General features: G+C 41.4%; 1 protein-coding gene across 11 annotated transcripts in view; it reads left to right on the top strand.

Moving 5' to 3' along the window:
• The window catches only part of MITF (melanocyte inducing transcription factor), a 231,491-nt gene that overhangs the window by 14,172 nt on the left and 191,751 nt on the right, over positions 1-25,568 (top strand). For 2 of the 11 annotated variants that reach the window (XM_077770622.1, XM_077770623.1), the window contains exons 1-2: positions 12,944-13,180; positions 13,879-14,008. The exons of 4 other annotated variants lie outside the window; for them this stretch is intronic. In XM_077770622.1, coding sequence (XP_077626748.1) covers positions 13,908-14,008 — 101 coding nt within the window. In that variant the 5' untranslated portion in view covers positions 12,944-13,180; positions 13,879-13,907. Of the gene's footprint in view, positions 1-3,222; positions 3,241-12,804; positions 12,826-12,943; positions 13,181-13,739; positions 13,758-13,878; positions 14,009-25,568 lie in introns of those variants that run through there. 5 more of the 11 variants (XM_077770629.1, XM_077770636.1, XM_077770633.1 and 2 more) reach the window with 5 other exon arrangements.

Consider the following 25,568-nt stretch of genomic DNA (forward strand, 5'->3'; position numbering starts at 1 on the left):
CAGCACAGAGCCTGACACGGGGCTCAAACCCACGAACCGCGAGATCATGACCTAAGCGAAAGTCGGACGCTTAACCGACTAAGCCATCCAGGCGCCCCTCAATTGATTCTTAAACCTGGCTCCCTTACGTCTTCGTTATCGTTCCCTCCTGTGGCCTTCTGTGCATGCCCCAGAGACAGAGTACACCTTTGTGGTGTCCACATGAGGCATCTGTCTTGAGATTTGGAACCATGGGGTTTTTGTACTCAAGCGCCCAAATTCCCAGGGTTCTCAAGCCATGGACCCCCTCCAGGAATGTGTTGCCGATGGTAACCCATTGGCTCTTTTCCACCAGAGTCGAAAGTTGAGCCAGGGGGAGGGGTGGAGTAAAGCTGAGAGAAAAACCTATAGGGAAGTAGATGGTACCTCAGAATCATGAGGGAAGGTGCATCTAAAACATCCCTCGGTCTAGGGCGCCGGTGGCTTAGTTGGTTAAGCGTCCGACTTTCGCTTAGGTCATGATCTCGCGGTTCGTGGGTTCGGGCCCCGCATCGGGCTTTGTGCTGACTGCCAGCTCAGAGCCTGGAGCCTATTTCGGAGTCTGTGTCTCCCTCTCTCTCTGACCCTCCCCTGCTCACGCTGTCTCTCTCTCTCCTAGAAATAAAAACAAAAACAAACAAACAAACAAACAAAAAACATCCCTCGGCCCCTTGTAGCAGGGGCAATAGAACTTTGGGTCAGAAGGCCCTGGATTTATTTGTTTTTTCTTTTTCCCTTCCCTCCCCACTTTTGCTCCTTTCTCACAGCAGTTATTTATTAAGCACCTCTGGTATGTCAGGCTCTGTGCTGGCCAGAGGGAATCAAAGGTAGAACCAGGCAGGCAAGGGTCCTGCTACCGTGGGGCACCCATGTTGGAGATGGGAACGCAGTTAATAACGTACCAGATAAATGCACAATATAATTTTTGTTGCTAAAGAGGGTGCAATTGATATAGTGTGATTGGGAAACACAGGGGCTTTTTCAGATTGGGTCTGATATCAGGAATGACCTCATGGAGGAGGTGATTTTGAGGCAAGGCCCGAATGTCTGAAATAAGCGTGCAAATCTTGGTGCTTCCACTCTCTAGCTGTATGACTTTGGACAAATTGCCCAACTTCTTTGAATCTCAGTTCCTTCTTTTGTGAAATGGGGCAATAGCTACCTCATAAGGCTGCTGTGAAGATAATAAGTATTGCCTATAAAGCAGCTAACATTAGGCTTTACCTTATTGGTGCTCAGGGAGATGCATAGGACGAGTTTAAGGTCATAAATTGGATCCTGGAGAAAAATACAGACATTAATCTTCCCTGTAACTGTTTATAACTTGGCTTTAAGTGTTTTCCTAATGTTGAGTGAGTCAGAGATTTATGCTTGTCTTTATAAACCTACCCTTGGACTGAAAGTGGAGATGGGTCTTGTTATTTTTATTATCCTTTATTTCCCTCCAGGATCATCTACTTGAGCTGCCCCCCCTTGCTCTTCTCGCTGTTGTTGCATTGGGATTATTCATGTTTGACCATGCCTTCTGTATGCCTCACCTAGGAATAGTTTCTGGCTGGGTTTTGAATTAATTTTTGTCATGAAGGAGAAGTCCAAGGGCCCTCGGATTAAAATGTAGAGCTTAAGATACAGTGAAGAAAATACACACGCACACCACAAACACACACCACACGCACACCACGCACACCACAAAGTCTGGAAATCCTGACTCGCAGTCCCGTGTTTCGACCCCCCAGATCACACTTCCTGTCCACACTGATGTGAAAATATCAGCAGTGGTGCAGAAATGGAAACCCAGGAAGAAGCCTCTCCTCCCACACAGCACCTCAAGCTTTTGTGAATGTTGACATCTACAGGCAATAGCGTGTTTTTAATTCAACAACCTAAAACAAAAATCTTCAAAGCTTTCGAATTCCAGTAGCTGTGTTCTTTGATTCAAGTACCCATGGAGTGGTGACTCTTAAAAGGGAAAATCCTGGGTCATGTGAGAACACAGATTTTAAATCCAGATGCAACGACTTACAGGTTTGTGGAGTACACTGCTAGAGTCCGGTTCTTCTCCAAGAAAATTGTGGGTTGTTGAGCAACTTCAAGCAGGCATGTGTGGCCTTCACTCTCTTCACCCCCACGCCTTCCTCAAAGTGGGATAACTTGCTGAATCATTCACATGCATTTGTCTGTTTTCCTATGTGATCAAGGGCAGAACGGGAAAAGTGGTCGTTGCCACTGTTGGGAGTACATAACTTATTTTTGTAGAACATGTTTTCCTTCTAGGAAGCTTAACTTACTTTAGTGAGAAGAAGATTCGAAGCAGGGAGGATTCATTTATCCTGCGGGCTGATATTACATATGAACTTATGGACTGACAGATAGGACTGCTGTGTTGACTTTGGTACTTTATTGTAACACGTTCCTAGATACTAACTGGTTTCAAGAAGTATATTTTTCAGAACATGCCTTTTATTTTTATAACTGGAGATTTGAAACTTGGTGGAAGGAAAAGTAAAGACGATCTTCCCGATTAACTTGGAACCTAGCCCAGCCCTGCTACAGTCTACCAGAGGACCTCAATGAGAGACGGCCGCGCCGATCATCTTGCACGCATCTGTCCCAAGCAGCCGGACATAGCACTCTAAAATTGAGTCTGTGAACAGACCCACAGATATTGTAACAATCCCTGCCCCATCAAAAGAACTGGGTACAGCTTTACTTTATTTTTCAGCACTTGAAGTTTTTCAATAAAAGATGGAAAGGTACTATTTCAGGGTTAGCTTTGCTTTATTGTATTACTGAGCCCGCATAACAACGCCACCGAATTTTAGAATATTGGCACCTTCGCCAGCAGAAGCCTTTGCAAACTAATGTATGTTTTTGGCGCAGAATAGCTATGAATAAACATTAAAATAGTATTGGCCAGGTGGGGTCATTTTCTCTCAAGAGAAGAGGATGACACCACCAGCCAGGCCTTCTTGAAAATTCCATTTATTTATTTCTAAAGGAAGAGCTTGCGGTAGCTTTGTAAAACCGTCCCTAAAAATATAAGCAACTTGCGTGATTCCTGGTGCCTTTCCAAATAAAAGCTTGTCCATTTGCTTCAAGGAAGCATGCCCAGAAAGTCACTTGAGAGATTGGCACTGGCTCATGTATTGGACAATTGGTGTGCAGACTTCATGGAACCATACCTTGCATCACTTACAAGGTCATTTGTCCACTCATCTGTAGGTAGGTAAACACTAATGATGTTTTATCTAAGTAAATGCTGTGTGTGCATGTGCTGAATGGTGGGATCATGGAATGCAGCTTTCATGATACTGATGAGGTATGGTAGCTTTAAATCTTTGTTCATTCAGAAACGAGCAAGAAGGTTTGATGGCACTTGCTTGGTCAAGGCATCATAATCCCTGACAGCCGTGGTTTAACAACAGGAGGCTGAATGGCAAGGACAATTAATTGGGGTTTGTTATTGGAGTCATTGGTACTGACTGGCGTCAGTCGTATCTGCTGGTCTAGTGGACACCTCCTTCTCACGATGGGGTTGATATACATGACATTTTTCTAATCACTTTTCACTGACAGCCAGCTTCCCTTTCTTTATGTGTTGCTCCTAGGGGACATTTACTCTGCCTACCCATAATCTCCTTTCCAAATTCTTGCAACAACCCCTTCCCACATGCTCAGCCCATACTTCAGTTTCGTGGCTCCGGGAGTGGAGAATTTGCCACAGGCCCGGCCACATTTCTTTATCTAGGAAACCGGTTTTGGGGAGGTGCATGTGAAATGAATCCCAGGATTTTGCTAGGGTGCTAACAAAAAGAGACTCTCCCTTTATTTTCATTGATCTTGAATTTGGGAGGATGTCGAGGTTTAGAATGAAGCCATACCTTGTAGACAGAAAAAACAAGTTTTTAAATTAGGTTAACTTTGAGATACCTGGGTGGATCAGTTGGTTGAGCATCTGGCTCTTGATTTGAGCTCAGGTCGTGATCCCAGAGTCATGGGATCAAGCCCCAAGTTGGGCTCTGCACTGAATGTAGAGCTTGCTTAAGAGTCTCTCTCTCTCGGGGCACCTGGGTGGCTCAGTCCGTTAAATGTCAGACTTCAGCTCTGGTCGTGATCTCATAGTTCATGGGTTCAGGCCTTGCATTGGGCTCTGTGCTGATGTTGGAGCCTGGAGCCTGCTTCGGATTCTGTGTGTGTGTCTCTCTCTCTGCCCTTCCCCTGATCATGTGCATTCTCTCTCTCTCAAAAATAAATAAAACATTAAAAAAAAAGATTCCTTCCTTCTGCCTCCTCCCCCACTCATGTGCGCGTGCGCGCGCTCTCTCTCTCTATGTCTATGTGAAAAAAATAAAAAAATAAATTAGGTTAATGTTAGATGCTGTGGTAAAGTGGTGGGCAGTAGTTGTATGTGTAATAGTTCCTATTTGGCGGCGGCTTTCTTCCACATGGCAAACCAAGTATTTAGTCTCCTTCCATCTTCTGGTTCTCCCACTGCCTAGGACCCTGGAGTCTTTTATGTCTCGTGGTAGAAAGGAAAAGAAGGCATAACTAAGGTCCGCAAATGACAGGTATCACTTTTGCTCAAATTCTGTTGGCGAGGACCAGACTCCTGTCTTTTTCTGCTTGCAGGGGTGGGATCTGGGAAATACAGACCCCAGCTGGACAGCAACACCTCTGTGCTAGAAAGGAGCATACATTTTTGGTGGATGGCCAGCCATCATTGCCATCTCCCTGGTAGGCGTGTTGTCACCTCAGGATCAAGTTGGGCCTATCTTTGGTAGGCCTAGTTAAGCCCATCCTTGGAGTCTTCTGTTACTTAATCAATAAATTCCTTTTCAAAGTAAATATAGTTAGTTTGGGTTTCTCCACCTGCATGGAGACTGTCCCAGCTTGTGCATTATCTGAACTCCACCTTTATGCACGGCTTCCTGTTCCACATTCATTGAGCCAAATCACCACCCCACCTCCCTACAAGGCACCACGTCCACCACCACTACCACCTCAGTGCAGTGGTTTTCAAAACATGGCCCTCGGGCTTGTTAGAGATGCGGATTCTTAGATTCTACCGCAGACCTACTGAATCAGAAATTGGTGGTTGGTCCCAGGAATCTGTGTCTTAACCACCGCCCCCCGCCCCCCCCCACAGTTGGTGATACTCATTCATGTTTGAGAAACACTACCCCAGTGCTTTCACCATATATCCTTTGTCTCCATATTGAGTTATTCCCATATTTCTGTTTTGGAATGAAATATTTCCTGGGTTAGAATACACTTAGTGAAAAATGGGGTGCTGCTTGCTATGGTCAGGCTAGAGGTGATCCCTGACAGTAATTCCTCACTGATCAAAAACCAAAAACTTTGCCTTCTAGGAAGTTAGCTTTCAGATCTACATTAGTGAAAACAGGTAGGATTCTTGGTTCTCTAAATGTGATCTCCCGGTGACTTGGAGTTAACCTAGCTTTATTGCCGTCAGGAGCCCTGGCCCACATCTCAAAAGAGCGTTGCAGTCTAGACTCAAGAGTGTGAAGCTTGAATCCTGCTGCAGTCACTTGACTGAAAGTTTTGGTTGAGAAACAGGGGTGATGATGATTTTGAGTATGCTCACATGACCAAAATGTTTTTCACAAAACTTCTGCTGAATAAAATTTGAAATACGGCCTTCAGCCTGTTTTCCCATCTTAATGAATTCCAGACAGTTTGCAGAGTGTAGGAGCTTCCAAAACAGAGGGACGGAATGGCTGGGACCCGCCAGCCTGTGTCTTGTCACAGTAGGGGTGTTCTGACTTCACAGAGTTGTTCCCCTTGTTCTGAATTTCACCTGGCCATTCACTTCTCTGATGGAGAGGTATCGACTGTAACAGGGAAGGGCAAGGCCAAGGTTGTGTCAGACAAATAGAGCCTATAGAACATTTCCAGACTCCTTACCTTAGCAGGAAACTCAACCTACCCCTATCCACTTAGACCCAAGCATTTTCTCCCTCCCTCCCTCCCTTCCTTCCTTCCTTTCTTTTTCTTTCTTTCTTCTTTCCTTCCTCCCCTCCCCTTTTTTTCCTCTGCATGCTGACCTTTACCAGAGAAAAGACCCTCATCTCTTTTTGTAAACTGGTTAAAAGCCAGAACCTGTCTAAAAAGTCTGAAGTTCTGGGTTTAACTTCCAGAATAAGACAGATTTTTAAGTTAAATTCCAATTCGACCATCTATTAGCTTTTTTATTGTTGAGCAAATTTTTCTTATAGCTCTGTTTCAATAGATGGCTAAATGGGGCTCATGGATAATAATATGATCTAGGCTATAGGGTAGTTGTTTGAATTAAAAGAAATAGGTGGGTAAAGTGTTCAGCCCAAAGCCTGGCTCTTGCTGCTTAATATCTTGTTCCCACATTTTGGTTCCCTTTGTATCTGTGCATCAATAAAGGTTTTGACTTGAAATGCCTTTTTAGTAGGTAGGAAAAGAAGAGCGTCCAAAGAAGAGAAGGGGAGGCCTCAATGATCCCTAAACTGGAGAATCAGCATCAGGATCTTTGAGAATTGATACAGGTCAAGTAGCGGGGAACTGTAGGCACCCTAGCAGAGAGGTTTTCAAAGATGGCGCCTGCTGTTTATAGGGAAGGTGTTCCTTTTGTTGCCAGAACAATCTTTGCCTTTATCAACATGTTTCCTTTCATCATAATTACTGACTGTAGCGAGGTGGAAGAATAAATAATAAGATGCACTAATTGAGGTGTCACAAAAACAGAACAGTATAGCAGCTGGTCTGCATCATTGCTCTTTGCACGTGGCTATCTGTCGTTCCTAACTGTCATGTTTCAACTTTGCCTCTAGTGAGTGCCTGCTTCATCTTTTCACATTTAACTTGGCAGTCTCTTTATATCATTGTCTTTATCCAGTATAAGCCATAATACCCTGCATTCTTGAACCTCAAAATCCTATTTTTTCATTCCTTATAGCAATGTATAGCTATTTTTGAGCTAGAACCTCAGTTTTATTTATTTATCAGAGAAACTTTAATTTATGCTTGCTTTTTACCCTTTATTCCGAATTTTCGGAAGACTTGATTGCTAAAGTCCCTCTGATTTTTATGGGCCATTTCAGGTAACCAAGTGGATTTCCATCTACTGGTTAAACCGATCCTGTGATAAAACTTAAATGTTGTACCAACATCAGTTTGATATCTCAATTGTCTTATTTTTTCTACCTTTATTAAGGTGTAATTAACAAATAAGAGTTATATATATTTAAGGTGTACATCTTGATGTTTTGCTGTATGTATTCGTTGTGGAATGATCACTACAAGATAGTTTGCTTTTCTTGAACCTCAGAAACTTTCTCCCCAAAACCTATGGTCAAACTGGTCACTAGAAAGCAGAAAGGGGGGTTAGCCCCAGTAGTGACCACTGTCTTAGGAAAAACATTTGCATGATATTGCAGACATAAGTGGATGCCTTCATTGTTACAGCTTTGACATGTTACATGGATAAGGAGGTCACCTACCTCATCAGATCGCTGTGAAGATTCAGTGAGGTAACGAGAGGATTCTCTATAGGAAGGGTGTAATAGGTGCTGGCTGTCTGCTGGCACCCGATTGCTCTACCATTCCTGCTGCATCACCGTTATGTCTGTCTCCGTCTGTCACGCACCCATGTGCTATTGCTGGTCCCTGCCGTTAGAATTTAGGGGTTTACATATGAATCAAAGAAGTGGTTAATCTGTGCAGGGGCTTTGACGCTACCATTGTTTTGTCACTGTTAAGTAAATAAATAATTTGATTCTCCAAAGCTTAAAGACCCTTAACCATATAGTCAATTTTCAGATATTGGGGATATATGCAGCAAGTCTTCAGACATGTACTAACACTCCTTTTTCTCCCAGGAATCTGCCAGAGCACTTGCCCCAGCTATCAGCTGTTGTGTGCAGAGGAATGGAACTAATTTGATTACCAATTGATGGGAGACATGTTTTGTAAGATCCATACACACATTCATACTGACACACACTGGATTCTCAAGGCATTGTTTTTCAGAGTATTTGCATCTTTTCTTTGGTATTATCATGACTAATCGAAACTTCACTCTTGCTTAAACAATTCCTGTCTTGAGTTTTATAAAGAAACACCAAAAATGACAGTTTTCCTCTTTCCCTATGAGTGAAACACACACACACACACACACACACAGACACACACACATGCACACACACGTGGAAGCAAAAATCCGTAAAGGTACTTTCGGGTAGAGCCAGTGTGCTGTGAGAAGTAACAAACACAGGGGAGAATGAAGTCTGAGAAGGATGTGGACAGTCTTATGGCATTCTGAGCTCTGCATTGTTGTGAGAGAGCAGGATGAATCAGCTGCGTAGAGTGGAGTTGAGAGTTAGCACACCCATAACTAGGGGAAGAGCCAGCCGTTGGTGATGGACAAGGCAGTTTTGGAAGTTTTCAGAGTAGATTTATTTCTTGAGCATCTAAATAGGTGGCTGTTAAGATATCTGACAGCTTACCCTTATTTTCTCAGAGTTCTGGTTTGGGAATGATTGGCAAGATCCTTGGGCCGATGTTCCTTGCCCTATGAGGTAAAATGATATTCAGTAAATATTTGTCTCCCACTGTGGAGTCGGGAGATAATGTTGAGCATACACCTTTGTCATTTTTGGCAAATGAATGGCCACCAAAGGATGGTATGCAACCCAGATCAAGCATCATAGGCTAGGGGTACTCTTTCTGAGAGTGGGAAAAGAGCCCACTTGGTGGTCACATCAATTGCCCTCTGAAATAAATGTACTGAGGACAGCCTTCAGCTGTCACTTCATTTAAAGCTCTTATTTAAAAGATAATGAGTATTTAATTTTATTTTTTTAAATGTTATTTTTTAAATAAATTTTTAAAGATGTTTATTTATTTTGAGAGAGAGAGTGCGAGCAGGGGAGGGGCAGAGAGAGAAGGAGACACAGAATCTGAAACAGGCTCCAGGCTCTGAGCCATCAGCACAGAGCCTGACGCGGGGCTTGAACCCACAAGCGAGATCATGACCTGAGCTGAAGTCGGACGCTCAACCGACTCAGCCACCCAGGTACCCCTTATTTATTTTTGAGAGAAGGAGACAGAGCGTGAGCAGGGGAGGGGTAGAGAGAGACACACACAGAATCTGAAGATGGCTCCAGGCTCTGAGCTGTCAGCACAGAGTCCGACGCGGGGCTTGAACCCACAAGCTGTGAGATCATGACCTGAGCTGAAGTCAGATGCTTAACCCACTGAGCCACCCAGGTGTCCCAGATAATGAGTATTTTAAGAAATCAAGCATCTTCTGCCAATAACTAGGTGGGTAGGTACTATTGATTTTATTGTCTGTCAATTCTTACTTGAAAGAGGCCAAGTGAGAATGGGGAATTTGTTTGTTGAGCGTCTTCAGAATCCAAGATAGCAAGAGCCCAATAAATAATTGCTGAATAAAAATGACCAAAATGGATGAAGTGTTTCTGATATGCAAGAAGGGGTCAGTAACTTTTGGAAAGTCTGTTAATCTCTTTGAAGAAAATGTGTAAGAAATTATTTTGACTTTTTTTCTTATTAGTTGTGGGCCCTTAAGTTTTTCTGAGGCTCATTTTTCTTTCCTAAAATATGGAGGTAGTTGTGTTCCTTCTTGGTAGAGCTGTAAAGATTATAGAAGATAGTGTGTAACACGCCCGGTTTATGTAAACACCTAATTAGGCTAGTAGTGGCCATCAGTGTTGTCACTACTATGAGTTCTCAGAGATGAAATAAATGCACAGTCTGTTGTTATTTGTGATAGTTGCGTTCCACAAAGCCATTCATTTAGGGCACAGTTCAATTCCGAGAAGCCTCTGGTCATGTTTTTGTCACCTGATTGATCCATAACCTTGTTTAATGTGTGTTTCTGTTTAAAGACACTTTATTTAATGTAATTGATTCATTAATATTGAACTCAAGGCCAACGCCATTGTAATTCATGCTTGATTGAACCTTATCCAATACCTATGTTTTCTGGGTAAGCCACACCACAGCCTTCTTATGTAGAGTAACAGATAACACTTCAGTGCTGGCCTTTAGCGAGTAGGTGAATTTACAAATAGCGAATTCATACACGATGAGGGTTGACTGTATTAAAAATTTGTTTTTTGGGTCTTTCTCTAGCAACTCTTTCCATGAGCTTAAAAACATGCTCACTTGGGAAAACATTATCAAACGCTGTTTTGCTCCAGTGTTGTCGTGGGTTCTACGTGAAACCTCATCAGGGAAACTTTTCTAAGCACCTGATCTTCAATTTTTATGTTTATTTGCTGATAAAAATGGCCCATTACTTCCACATTTTTAAAGTTGAGTGGGACTGTTCAGATATGTTACTTTTTTTTTTTTAATGTTTTATTTATTTCTGAGAGAGAGAGAGAGAGACAGTGTGAGCAGGGGAGGGTCAGAGAGAGAGGGAGACACAGAATCTGAAGCAGCCTCCAGGCTCTGAGCTAGCTGTCAGCACAGAGCCCGGCACGGGGCTCGAACCCACGAACCGTGAGATCATGACCTGAGCCGAATTTGGACGCTTAACCAACTGAGCCACCCAGGTGCCCCAGATATGTTACTTTTTATTTTGATATATTTCTGCCATTCTTTAGGAAGTGGAGTGTGAGAGTGAAGACCTGGAAAAAGAGCACAGAGATATTACAGGGGCCACTGTTGATGACGTAGAAATTCTGGTGGAGACAGTTTTTGAAGAAACTGGGCTCATCCTGCTCATGGCCTAGAAGATAATGGTGATAAGTTTGACTTCTCAGTGTATTGCACATTAGCATATTGTAAGATCAGCATAGTTATTGGTACAGACATTACCTGAGTACTTGTTGGGAGTGCTTGAAATTCTTTAAAGAACAGAGAGAAGAAAAGAATTGTTTTCAGTGGGTCCAGTAGGTTCAGGTTGCCTAGGAGACAGACCACGTAATTTAACAACCGCAAAGAAACCCAAACAGCAATGATAATAACATCTGGTGTTACTATCATTGCATTTTTAAAGCCCTTACTACATTGGTTCTTTAATCTCATATGCTTTGAGGAAACAAACTCACTGGGATTTAAGTTTTACCTTTCATATGTTGCCCACCTTGTACATCTTCCTACTGTACTTATGTATAGTATAAAAAGAATAGCTTATTTAGTTTGTATGTGTGTGCACATGTGTGAATGTGTGTGTCTGTGTAACTCCTGGTATCAGGAAGGTACCTATCTCAATTTTTTCCCCCAGATTTATCCTGTGTTAGAAAAGGCAAGAAGCTGAGAGAGAAGGAATGAATAGTTCAGCACTAGTTGAATTACAAACATATTAAGGCACCTCCTATCTACCAGGTGCTGTGTTAAACATTTAAAATGCCTTGTATAATTTAATTCTAATATGAGGTAGGTAGGATCCCATTTTATAGATGAACAAACTAAGCTTGGCCATCTTCAGTCACTTGCCTAAAGCCATTCAAGTAAGGGTGGAACTAAGACTTAAACTAAGGATTGTCTGACTTCAAAGCTCAACCTCTCTGACTGCCATACTGCGGTAGTTACTGCGTATATTGGGGTGCAGAGAGGGGGGCAGGGTAGGAAGTGATCTGGGTGACAACTCATGTTGATTTTGGAATAGAAAGAAGACTAGGTTTCTGATGAAGCAAAGACAAGAGACTCTGGGTGCGGTTGAACATCTGAATCCAAGATAAAGAGGTCTATCTATTAAAGATAGTCCTTTGTTTTCAAAGCTGTTTCTAAAGAAAGAAAGGTGTTAGGCTGTGAGGACTCCAAGAACGGTAGCAAAATGTGGGATGGTGGACGCTTAATTATTCACAAGGATATGGTATGTAAGTTGTAGGTGTTCCTCATTCCTCATCCAAGATCTTCAGATTTTCCTTGCCGATGACATCAAAAAGTCTTGTCTACCTACCCATCCTTAAGGTCTGCCGCAGAACATGGAGCTCCTAACATCTTGATGTTTTTCACTTATCTTTCTTTCCTTATCTCTCCCTCCCTCCTCAATCTGACTGGTTAATTGCTTTTCCTGTGTGTCTTCATAAAGTTGTAGCTAGTTTATTCCATTCTGGACTGTTTATCTTTGAATGCCAAAGGTCTTGAAACATCATAATGTTGTGTAATGAACATAACTTCTGCCTTGACATGTGGGTGTTAGTTAGGAGCATTAGTCACTGCAAAGTATTGAGTTAAATATGTTCAATGAAAAGATATAATGATCTAATAGAGAGGAAGAAGTTATAAAAATATTAGTTGGTGGCTTTAATGGTGAGCTATGTATTTGGTGGGTTCCATCAGCGATGGGCTAGAGATCCACAGAACGAACATAAAAACATTCTTGCTCCGTATTCGTGGGAGAGTAGAAAAATCAACTATAGGAAAAAAAGCACTTGATTCTCTGATGTACTGGAAAAAGAGGCCATCTGAATTTCCAGTGTTTCTGCTCTCGATTTACTTCCTCACATGCATCTTTAACTAACTATCCCAAGAAATGTTGGAGATGGCCATGAGATATTTACCATAGGTATTCCTCTGGGGCCTCTTGTTGAAAAGCCCTTAGCTATGTAATGATGCCTTCTTTTTTTTTTTTTTTTTTTTTTTTTTTTTTTTANCAGGGCCTTCTTGAGCGAACAAGGTGTTTCTTTACCTGTGGAGTTGATTTTATGAAGAGTTTTGGTCAGCATTAGTCATTGTGAAGCAATGTGCCTGCTGTCCTGGTTTATCTCTGTAGACATCTCCCTGAGGCAGAAGATTGAATCCTCATCTCTCCAGGTCTCTGGGCATCTAAAGATGTTAGAGGTATGCTGGCTTGCTTCTTGCTGGGGAGTGTGTAGTAGGTACTGGTCTTTTCTGATGGCATATTGCCTGGATGAGTGGCAGTCCTTTTAACAGGTTCATGTGATGTCTTATTGCCTGGAGTTGGAGGTTTAAACCAGAGACACTGTGTGCTAACTCTCCTTTACCTTGCCGGCAGTCTTCAGTCATTCCAGTAAACAACTTCTGATCTATATACCTTTTCTTTCCTGGAGTGGCTGTAAACAAGGAAATTACTTTAATGTCAGAATAGAGGGACTAAACTCTGTCTTTGGCCACCAATAAGATCTTCTGAAGACTGGATGTTTTCAAAGGATGTCCAAGTTAAAAAAAAATGACGGTAAACATTTTTTTTTTTCTCTAGGATGATACCTTTTACCAATGGATAATTATTTTCGTGATCACATTAGGCAGAGAGGCCATTTCTGTGGTTGGGGAATGTGTGGAGTGTATAGAGGGGAGATCTGTTCTCATGAGATTTCCTTGCATTTGTGGCGATATTTTTGGAAGGATTATTGATCTCTGGTCCTCCTATGTAGAATTTTGAATGTAATTGCTATGCTCATTAACTGAATCGGGGGATAAGGAGGTAGTTTTGAATGGGAGCCAAGGAACCTGTTGATGTAAAGTCTGTTTTACCTTTTATGATTCCCATCATTTAGCACCTCCCTCCTTCCTGGCTCAATCCCCTGTCATTTTAACTAGGCAGCAATTACTGGTTTGCTAAAGAAGCTGGTTCCTGCTGCCAAGGATCCTATTAATTATCACTCTATCTCTAATTTAGCCTTCCTAGTGTTGAGAGAAGGTGCATGTAAGCGTGTGGCAGAGCAGTTGCAATCACATTTTCTTTGTCATAATCTCCTTTCTGAGACGGTTCAGCGGACTCAATGTTCAGCCAAAGGGCCGCGGAGGCCCTGGTGAGTGTTTTCACCTCTCTTCTGTAGGTTGTTTGGTAGGTCAAGTTCTGGGTGGTTTTCTTCTACCTTTGATTCTGACCTGAGTAAAAGCTAATAGTTGGCATTTGTGTTGGGAATTCAGACTGACTCCCGGTCCGTCTGTGAGCTCAGATGGGACACCTTGAAAATACTGCGGTGGTTTCCCCAAGCACTATTTTCTCTACCTGGGAAAAGGAGAGCGTGGAATTGACCCCATGCCTGTCTTCAAGAAGGTAATGCAAACACTGACGAAACTAACTTAGTTCACGGGTTGTTGTGTAGCAGATTTTGAAAAAAGAGAGGTGCGCTTGATAGAATATTGAGTCTTGGTTTCTTATTCATCAATGGCTAGATCGCTTTCTGTTTGTTTTTAGAAATGTTCAGTTTGCTTGTTTGAGTGAACCTTTTTTTTTTTCAGAAGTTCCACTGGATCATTTGATTAGGTTTGGAGTGCCTAAGCTTCCTTTTCCACTTTTTCCCCCTTTTTGTTATTTTTGGCAGTGTTGGTGCTTGAAGCTGTTGAAGTGATTCACTGCAAAGTGAATTAATTTTCCACATTTTCAAATGTGTTTTCCAGTCGCCCCCAAGTTTCTTTTCCCCTCTCATATGATTCTGCAGTTGTAGTTCTGTCGTTCTTGCTGGGTCAAATATAAATGCTGATGTCACTGAATTTCTTAAATTACAGCTGCTGGGGATTAACAGAAATTGTAAAAGAATACCACTTCCTCATTTTGCTCCTTTCTTGACTAATTATTGTCCTTTTCAAGTCCTGTCAGAGGATGGGGATTTGGAAGTAAGTCTGTCCTGAAGTCAGAACAGCAATTTTCATTTTCCTTTTTTTTCTGTTAAATGTTATTTTTCAAAAATCACCTCGAGTTAAGGATGCTACTTGCATGTGCCCTTCAGTAACCCTGACAGACTTTCCCCACTCATGACCTTGCGTACTGGGTTGTCTTCTGTCCTGGGTGAAGGGTTTTGAATACTTCCCTTAAGTAAGTTTCCTTATATAGAATATTTTTACTCTACTGTCTTTTGCCAGCTCCAGACAGTTGCTCGTATTAGGTGAAGGGTTGTGATTCATTTATTATGTTTTTCCAGAGCCTTTTGCTTCTCAAGGAACGCTGACTTCTTTCCCCATTGTTTTCTTGTTTTGAATCTTCTGTGTTCTTTCTGAGAGTTCTGTTTGCTTGACACTCTCATACATTTATTTTTCTGACTTTCTAGCCCTTATTCTAAGAGCTGTAGCCTGGGACCCAGGCTTTCTTGCCCTTATGTTTGTGGTTTGAGTGATGGCTCCCTGAACCTTGTCCTGGGAGCTCTCTGGGCTTCTGGGCAGGACATCAGAGACCACCTGGAAGTGTGTATAAATGGTGGCGGAGCACTTCATGGCCATGGTATTGATCGAATTGCAGTCCTGTGGAAACAGAAATAGAAAGGGTTCAGCATTTGCACTTTCCTCTGGTGGTGTTTTTGCTTATTTTGTGTATTTGGAAAAGGCAGCCGTATGCAAACTGCTGACTTACTATTTTCCCTGGAATGGAAACCATTTGGATTATTTCAATGAGTTTTAGCTAAGATTTGTTTGTTCACAGTATTAGTTTTGTTTTCTGGTGTCCTGTTTAGAATAAGACCAGAATGTGTCTTTTTACTTTATGGAAATAAAGTGCTACTTGGTAACTTGGGAGTTTGCAAAGCAACATGAATTTGAAAAATTGTTTACTTCAGAGTCAAACTGGAAACTCTGTAGTGAAAATTCTAGATACTTATTTCCGTTTTGGGTCACTTTCTTTGAAAAAAATTTTTTGATTAAATTATTTAAGGTTTCAGAGAGGTCTCTTTCTGGTGAATTTTCCCACTAATTTTTTCTAATTTTTAAAGAGAAAATGAGATTGAATAGAAGAATTATAGGACATATTCCCTACTCTTTGATGGAAGATGCCGAATGGTGACTTGTACTCATCTGTTGTCTTTCAGGATAGAGTGAATCTAGTTGAACTTTTAGTGATGAGATTTGTATGGGGAATAAAAATAGAATTTCCTTACTATAAGAACTATTAAGCATGGGGTTGGGTTCCTGAGTTTAAGTTATGATTGTTCAGCCTCTGGAAAATGTGCACTGTAAGATCTGTATATTCTTAGCCAACATTTGATTCCAACATTGTGATGTTAAATTCTTTGAACTGAGATGAGAATGGTATAGCTCTCTGCAAAATATTTCAAATATCACCATGGAGTTTTTGGTTAAATGTGAGTTTCAAAAAGTTTGGATAAAAGGAATAAAGGTGGGGAAAGAAATAATTGTTATGAATTGATTTAATTATTGGGAATGTATTATTTTTTTTTAAAAAGAGTTTTTATATTTATTTAGATGACTACATCTAAGAAAATGGGAGTTTAATAGTTGAGGCGAGGTGGGAATTGGAAACATATCATGACGTAGTAAGAGGATCTATGGATGAGGCATCAAATATATGGTACGTTTTTCTAGGTTGATGACTGTGAATGTTTTTGTTCATTTTATCACAGCAAATGGCACCATGCGGTACCTAATAGTTACTGAATACATGCTTAATGAATGAATGAATATTTTGGGAGGCTTGGTTTCAGGGTCAGCTATGCCACTAACTAATCCTGTGGCCCTGAGCTAGCCACTTAGGGAACTGTCTCCCTGTGATAGGTAAGGACTAGATCAGGGTGGTTGTGTTGCTCTGTTGCACCTTCCCCTGGCTACACCATGGTAGAAGATTGTCTTGCTCTGTCCAGTGAACCTGGGAGGAGCCTTAGGCCCTTCTGAATTCAGGACACCAGGCTTTCACAACTCATCATGGATACTAGAGGGGAAACTTACTTGTTATCTCAGAGGTACCTTCTCTCTGAGTTCCCTTACAATGGTTCCTTGATTTGGGGTCATTTTCTTTTATACCACAAGCCTACTTACAGATAGGGAATATTCTATGAAGTTTCTTGGTTAGTGGGTGCTCACTCAAACAATGTAATAATAACAGCATACACCATTTTCTCTCTTTGCAATAATATTTTTTTTGGTAGACTTAGTAGATAAAGACAGACTTAATGAATGGGTCCAGACCCTATTTCTCCAGTGGAGTAAGATATCAAGAATTGATTAAATCAACAAAGGTTTTTGCTCTCTAAACCTCACTTAGCTATCTATGAAGTGATTGTTGAACACCTACTGCATGTTAGACTTTATGCTAGTGGTAAGGTGGCCAACCCATAAGGCATGAGCACTGTCTTACAACTTACAGCGGCATGAATATGATAGTAGGTTTGTTATTGTACCTTTGGGGGCAAATGATGGAGGGGCCACTTCCTGAGAGGGGAGAAGGGAAGAGTAAAGTCTTATAGAAGAAGTAGAGTTTGAGTTCATTATCAAAATTAGGCTGCCAAGCAGATGTGAAGAAGGCATTCCAGGTAGATGGGGGACGCGGAGGTATAGTCCAGTATAGTGCCTTTGGGGCTGTGAAAGCTTTTGAGCATGACTAGAGCATCAGGGAGCTTGGTTGGATGGAAGCAGAGCAGTAGCACTCTGGCTGCCAAATGAAGAACGGGTGGGAGGATGGCCAGATCTGGTGTCACGGAGGCCAGTTAGGATCATTCTAGCCTAACAGTCTCTGTGAAAGTGATGATACACACACACACACACACACACACACACACACACACACACACACAGAGTTCAGCCCTTAGAGTGGTTGTGATTGCAAGAAGACGTAAATCTTGGGCACAGATTTTAGGGCACTGAAGGCAAAAGTAAGACTGTATGCACGCTGCTTACTAGTGACAGTAGTGAGTGCTCATTCATTTATTCATAACATAGTAGGATTCTTATTCTGTACCACATACATGGAAAATACAATTATCCCTCCCCTCAGGGAGCCTATATTCTAATGGGAGACATGGTCAAGTCAACAGACAATGACAGATTACTATATATTCTTTATAAGTTATGTGAGAAAAATTCTAAGTGTCCATCGTGTGAACAGACCCACCCCCATCTTCCTTCAGCTAACTTGTACTCTAACATGCACTCTCATCTCTATAGTGGGTTTTGAGGATAAAGTTAGATAAGCATTGTATTTTATATGTCTTGTATGACACATGTTGACACACACACACACACACACACCACACACACACCTCACACACCCCTGGTTAAAGACATCTGTCTTTACTCCAGAGATAAACAAGCACCTAGAATAAGACGTATGAGGATTCTTAATGGTAAGTGTGCTTCAGGTAAAGTTTCAAGTTCCAGATATCTTCTGACATTTTCTAACTCTCATGTTTTACATGGAATAACCCTGGCTGTTGAGTTCCAGATTCAAAAAGAATTATCTTGGCTCTTGTGGTCCTTGCTGACTCCATGGCTGCTTTGAACTGGGCTTCATGTCTGCGTTCCAGGTTACTTTCAATGTTTGGGATTCATGTGCAGGAGGAAGAATTTGCTTTAGGGCAACAAGACTATTTGACATTAGATAAGTGACTTTATTTTAAAGAGATGCTTTGGTACAGAAATGGCAGCAACAAGAAATTCTTCCCCCAAATAGAAAGCTCCACATTCCCCATCCAACCCTGGATAACCTCTTGATTCTGAGGAGTCAAAGTTTAGCTCGGTGGATCTGATAAAAATTCCTAGGAAGCCGTTGGAACACTGTTCTTTGAAGACAAAGCATTACAATGGTAATTGCAGCTGGTTTAGGTGGGAAGTACTCCTTTTCCATTTTGCTGGCTTGCACAGGTGGTAGATTGTGGGTGCTAAAACTCTGGAGTCAGACCGTTCTAGGCTTGAATTCTAGCTGCACTGCTGAGCAGCTGTCTGAATGGGGCAAATCACTAAGACTCTCTTTTTCTTCACCTGTATGATGAGGCCATGGTTAAGCTTGTAAGCCCTCTTGTTAAACCTGCCTGGGTTTGTATCTCTGCTCTCCTATTCCATGATATTGGGCAGTGTGTTCTCTCTGTCTTTTGCTTTAGTTAAATTTTTTTTTTTTTTAATTTTAGAGAGAGAGAGGGAGGGGGGAAAGGGCACAGAGGGAGAGAGGGAGAGAGGGGGGGAGAGAGAGAGAGAGAGAGAGAGAGAGAAACAGAGGATCTGAATTGGGCTCCACACTGAGGCTCCACACTCAGTGTGGAGCCCAAAGTGGAGCTTGATTTCATGACCCTGGGATCATGACCTGAGCTGAAATCAAGAGTCGATGCTCAACTGACTGAGCCACCCAGGTACCCCAAGTATTTTGCTTTCCTTATCAGTGAAGTAGTAGTAGTAAAATAATGACGATGATGATGATGATGATAATTCCCACCTCATAAGGATGTGGTTAGAATTAAATGAGATAATGCACACAAAGGGAATGATTTTAGTACTTTGTAACATGGTTAGCCCTCAGTTATTTTTCTTACCTGTGTTACATTGAACTTTCTAAAATATCCTGTAATGCTATTTGATGACTTACTTTTTTTTTTTTAATGTTTTATTTCTGAGAGAGAGAGGGAGAGACTGTGTGAGCAGAGGAGGGTCCAAGAGAGAGGGAGGCACAGAATCCAAAGCAGGCTCCAGGCTCTGAGCTGCCAACACAGAGCCCGACACAGGGCTTGAACCCACGAACTGTGTGATCATGACCTGAGCTGAAGTCGGACTCTTAACTGACTGAGCCACCCAGTCGCCCCTGATGACTTATGTTCTTTTTGAAAGTTAAGGCTTCACAAGCTGCACATGTGCTTTCCTTTTTTCTTTTTTAAAATTGAAGATGCAGTACAATGTTAAGGTTTAGAGTAGGCTTGGCAGATTAAATTCTGGATGTCCAGGTAAATTTGAATTTCACATAAACAGAGGATAATTTTTTAGTATAAATATGCCCCAGATATTTTGTGGGATACTTATTCTAAAAACTGTTCTGTGTTTATCTAGATTCAAATGTAACAGGGCATCCTGTATTTTTATTTGTTAGATCTGGCAACCCTAATTTGGGGGCAGAATTTACCCCTTCACATTCTCATCTGTTTTTTTATGCTGATAGATGTATATGGATGCTTATACAAGCACAGTGAATAATACCCTTGGAACCTGAACATGGAAATAGTTACACAGATTTGATGGCATATTCCCTAGTATCTCTAGTAAATCTGTCTCCTAATTCATATAAGCAATGGGACTATCAAACTGAGATTATGTTGACACCTGAGCATATATAGTATGAAGTTGCTTGAAAGTTCTGAAATGTCCTAGTGTTGGTTCTACCCAGAGGGAACTATTAATAATGACCCATTAAAGGGTAGGTATGCATTCCAGAGAATCCTGAAAACGTAATCATCTTTGAAGGAAATTATCTCATTACTTTTTGAGTCGCCAGTGTAGGGAAGGTCATTTCTTATGGCTGGCCTGGTTTTCCAGGTAAGAAAACAAATATACCAAGTGGTTAGGTTAATAAGTTAGAATAATTTTATTTTACTTACAATTTAAGTTAATTTTTTGGTAGCTTTGGTCCTTAAGCTATTAGACTGTTTGGAGACGTTGAGAGAATTAAATCCAAGACTGAGATCGTTTCATTTCAACCAGTATTTACAGAGTATCTAGAGGGCATAAAGCAACTGCATAGGGGTAGAGAGGAATTTAAGGTTAGCTTCAACCTTCAAACTTTCAAAAACCGTAGTGTTAAATGGAGCAGCAAGGCCAGAAAGAATTATGATAAAAGGCAGAATACATAAGGTCAGGATCCAAAGCAAGTAAAGCCAAGTCCCAGATGGTTGAATGTAGGAAGTGATTAATTCTGAAGAACAAGTAGAATGAGAACATAGTATATTAGGAATGGCTTTCCTAGAAGGTCATATTGGAGAGAACTCTCCAAAGATGGGAATGATTTCATTTGGGATGTGAATTGTTCGAGCTGTAGGCTTAGCATTAACGAAGACCTAGAGGTGGTCACATTTTGAAATTAATATGTTATTTAGACTCAACAAAAATATATACACCACAGCAATGGGCTGCAACCTCTTCTCTCATGTGTGACTGTTTCTGGTCTAGAATTTCCAGATCAGAAACCTGATTTTCTGTAGGTGGAGCTGGATTTGATCCATGTTGGTGTCTTAAATATTTATCATGCACCTGCTGTTGCTATGTACCTAGTGGCCAGAGAGACTTGAGCAAGTTTAGACATTGTTTCAGTTGGTCACTTAAAACCAACCGAAACTTACTCTCTTTATATATTTTTAAGTGAAATGAACATTTTTTTTCCCCTGAAATGACCATTTCCAGGAATCTTTGATTTAAATTGGGCAAAAACCAAAGAAGGATTTCTTAGGAGGCAACCTGACTTTGGGTATTTGCTTAAATGACTCTGAAGGCCAGTTTAACTCATTTCCTGTTGGGATGACACTTGTTTATTCGACTTGGCTCAAGTCAGAGTTAATAGCCTTAATGGTTTTGAATGGTCCCCAGTGATTCTCCTGCAGTGTGCCATTACCAAATCGAGAGGGTTCTATAAATGGTGGGAACACGCATACCTGCTTCAGCCATAGTAGATTACAGGGAAGAGCTGTTCCCAATAGATTTAACTGTGGACATTTGGAATCCTGGAAAGAATTACCATTGTAGTAAATTCTTTTCTAACAGTTCTTTCCTAGTACTTTTGTCTTGTGTTTGTGTGTTTGTATTTTATTTGAAATGATCACACGTGAAACAGATGCCATTTGCAAATGGCCCCAGCGTTCAGAACTTGTTCAGATCACCCAGCTTCTCCAGTGAATGAATTAAACTATGATAGGGTGTCCCTGTTGTCAAGGGATAATAAGGCATGTCCTGAAGAGCAGTGGTTGGTAGCATGCCCAGTGCCTGAGACAGACTGCTCAGACTCTGGAACGGAAAACTCCAGTCTTCAGTTAGTAAGTTTGTTGGGCTGTAAGGCTCTGAATTAGACTGGAAATTAGCAAGGCCTTCAGTGATCCCTGGTATTTTATTTTTGTGAATTAGGATTAGCCTGTGTCTTTCAAGTTCTGACAGGTAGTGCTTTGTGGATGTTATGCTATTTCAGGTACAGGTGGAGTGAGATAAAGCCTGGATGTAAACCTTTACGGGGTTCTTAACCATGAAAAAGCATAAACTGCTTATGTCAGTTTGAGTCTGTCTGAATGTTGTTATTTTTATTTTTTCCTTGATGGCTGAGCCAACTATTTTGTAGTTTTAGTATCTACCCTTGGTTTCTACCACCTTATTTTTGGCCTCTCTTAATATCTTCCTTGATGTATCTGTCATTAAGTTATAATTGAAGCTTGGTGTTTTATATTTAGAATGATGCATGGAGGTTTAGCTGTGCCAGCCATCCAGGCTTAATAGCAAATATTGGCTCATGCCAGAAAGTTTTTGAAATCTGGTCTCTTTGGGATGTCCAATCTAGGCAAATCACCCCTTTCTGCTCTTAAGCTGAAGGCCATGGGGAAGCAATTTAGAAGAGATTGCCATATCTGTCCATGTAAGAGCATCTTGTTTCTGATTAAGAAAAAGAAAAATTGGCTGGCCAGTTCACTCTTCAACCCAGAGTCATGCGGCCTCAAAGGGACTGCTTTGACAAGTCTTTATGTCACTTCATTTCTTAGTTTGCTGACTTTCACACAGGGTATCAGTGAATGCCAGTTCTAGAGTGGGCACATAGTGATGGTAGATGACACCCAGGCCACAGGCTGCTTCCCAGGGGCTGCCAGACACTATCAGACATTTCACAGCACTTGAATTCTCTGGATTTGGGCCGCTTTTGAACTCTATCCATCAATCCACATAACCAGTTATTCAACTAATATTTACTGAGCTTATACCATGTACCAGGCACCCATCTCAGTTTGAGGAGTAATGAACCACACTTTTGAAAATCCTTCTGCTCATGGGACTTATATGTAGGGGAAGGGAGGGCTGTAGAAATAAATACATATATAAATAATATAATGTATAATATGGTAAAGGCTGATAAGTCCTATACAGGAGATAAAGCATGGATGGGCTTGGGGAGACTTGCAGTTTAAAACTGAGTAGGCAAGAAGGCCCTCCTGAGAAAATGACATTTGAAGAAAGGTTTTAGGGGAAGTGTTAGAGAGTGGGTCATGCCAGCATTTGTGGGAGAAGCCTAGCAGACGGAGGGAAGCATAAGTATGTAGGCCCTGGGTAGGGCTGTTCCCCATTCAGGACCAGCATGAGGTCCACAGTGGCTGGGACAGCTTGAGCAAAGGGAAGAGTGGTAGGAAAGTCAGGGCATGGGGTCAAGGATGAAATGGGATCCAAATGGAGACAGACACTACAGAGGTTGAAAAGACTTTGCCTTTTACCCGCTGAGAATTGGGAGCCATTTCAGATTTCCAGCTAGAGGAGTAACATGACCTGTTTAGTTCAGGTGGCCCCTCAGTACGGTGAGGAACACAGTAGGCTGAGAATTTAGAGATCTCTTTAAGTCGTGGTTTTGTTTTTACGCAGGGATAGTTTTGTACAGCATTCTGAGCTTCCGTTGTTTTCCCTCCTTACAGAGCAGAGCTGGTGGATTAGTTTTTATTGACCTTGCAGATTTTGATACTCTTTGAATTTATTGATCCCTGCCTCCATCTGCGTGTGTGTGAGCATTTCATATTTGTAGCTCATTATGCTTCTCTTTGATTATGCACAGCTGGACCTTAACTGTGTGAAATATCTTACTGTACTTTATTTCTTGAAATTTTCCATAAACATCTCACATTGAAAACCTTGAAAATTATGAAGTAATGTTATATCTTGATGTTACAGACTGCTTGCCAGTTAAATGGTATGGGTAAACCCAGATTAGAAGCTTTGTCATATAGTCTTAATAGTATCATTATTATTATTATTTTTGTTACAGAAAATAGAACTGATTTATTGAGTGCTACAGTGAGCTATAAATTGAGATAGAGTGATAAAAAACACTGATAAAACACAGATTCTGCCCCTCAGAATGTTGAGTAGGAGGAGACCATCCTGGGCAAGGGAGTGCCCTACAAAGCAGTCTTAATGGCAAAAAATAGGGCAGGAAGCATGGCCAGCCGAAGGCCTGTGGGGGTCCCACATAGACTAATAATTCAGATGCACCTTCACATTGGTATTACATCATCCATTTAGACCTAGTGCCTTGTAAGGTGGGAAGTGCCAAGGACCCAAGAGATCTCTTCTGCAGCTTTGAGCAATTTAGCTCTGCCCCAAAATTGCATCTCACTGTTTAACACATCAATGTTGTACACTTTGCTGTCTCTAAGGCAGTTTAGGGACCATCTTTTGTTTGGGCATCTTCACTCTCTGCCTCCTAACAGAATATTTCTTCTACTTCCCGTGAGAGTTTAATGCCCTTATAGATTGGTGCTTCCAGTGGGCAATGGCTGGTTAGTTCACTGATCTCCCCTGTGGAGAAATATTGCCCTAGCCTTGCCTTGCCTTCAGGTCTTCAGTGTACATTCTTTCAGGACTCAGATGGACCCCCATTCATGTCTCCCACTGACAATCTGTGTCTCATGTTGTATTAACTGGCTTCATCTTAGGCAGCTAAGAAATATTCTAAGTTTCCAGGTTGCCCTTCAGCTGTCTCCTGGCATTTTCTGGGGCACTGGAGGCCTTAATGTTGAGGACAAGCTACCATGGTTGTGAGCACTCAGACTCTCAGAGGGATGAGGCCAGCCCTTTGGCACCTAAGCTGGAAACTCTGAACTCTGATGTCACACTGCTTCCTTCATTTTTTTTTTTCTACCTTGGGCCTTTTCACACATTCTTCCTGCCATCTGGAATACTTTTATACCAGTCTCCTCTCTTCCCCATCTTTCATTCTTAACTTAAAGGTGCCTCCCGACCCACTTCCTTGCCTCCTCACCTGCATTAGCTGTGCTGTTCCTTTATAGTTTCCTGATCTTTTCCTTCCTCCCACTTACTTACATACTTGATTACTTTTTGTAAGTATCCTGTATTTATCTGTAAGTTCAGTATCTGCTTCCCAACTTCATGAGGCCAGCGAGCAGGGTGATTTAGCTCACTGTTGTATTCCCAGAGGTTAGCCCAGGGCTTGCACAGATAGGCACTGTGCAAATATTTGTCAAGTGAGCCCATAAGTGAAAGAATAAAAAGATTAAAAGGCAGATTCTGCATTTTGTCTTGTCTATTCATATTAAGTGTCTGTCTATCCCGGTGAAGGGTAACAACTGTTATTGACTTTGCATTTTATTGAGGATGCTGAAGATATGATTTTTGTCTCCAGCATAACTCTGTGGCCTTGTGGAATTTTATTAAAGTTGTCTCTGCAAAAACCAAAACTTAGCGACACATACAAATCAGCATTCTGTAACTGGTGTAGGCTTGACATGTTGGGCTGTGATTTATCAGTTTATTTTGCTGTAGATGCATTTTTATTCCTTAATTCTGTTTCCAGAAATGAGCCTTAGTTCTTTTTAAATCCTCCTCCATCCAATTTGTTGAAAATGAATAGAGAAACTATTGCTTTTTCTTAATAGGATTCATAATGCTTTTTTGGAAGGAATTATGTTGGCTTACATAATGGAACTTTTAAGATAGTAGGAGTAGAAAACTGAGTAGTACTTTCTCTAGAAGAAAGAGTGAAGTTTCCTACTGTGTGTGGAAAAGAAACACAACAGCAGCAGTGGGATTTCTTCATTTCTAAAACTGAACTGTCTTAAGTGTTCATATCCCAAGGATGGGCTTCTCCCAAGCCAGGTTGGCAAGTGTAATTTCTAGAGAAAGCATGCATTGTTCTGTAGTATGCATTGTGGTTACACTGGCTCCCA

The sequence above is a fragment of the Crocuta crocuta genome, unplaced genomic scaffold, assembly GCF_008692635.1.
Source record: "Crocuta crocuta isolate KB4526 unplaced genomic scaffold, BGI_CrCroc_1.0 scaffold126, whole genome shotgun sequence".
In the NCBI taxonomy this organism is placed as follows: domain Eukaryota; kingdom Metazoa; phylum Chordata; class Mammalia; order Carnivora; family Hyaenidae; genus Crocuta; species Crocuta crocuta.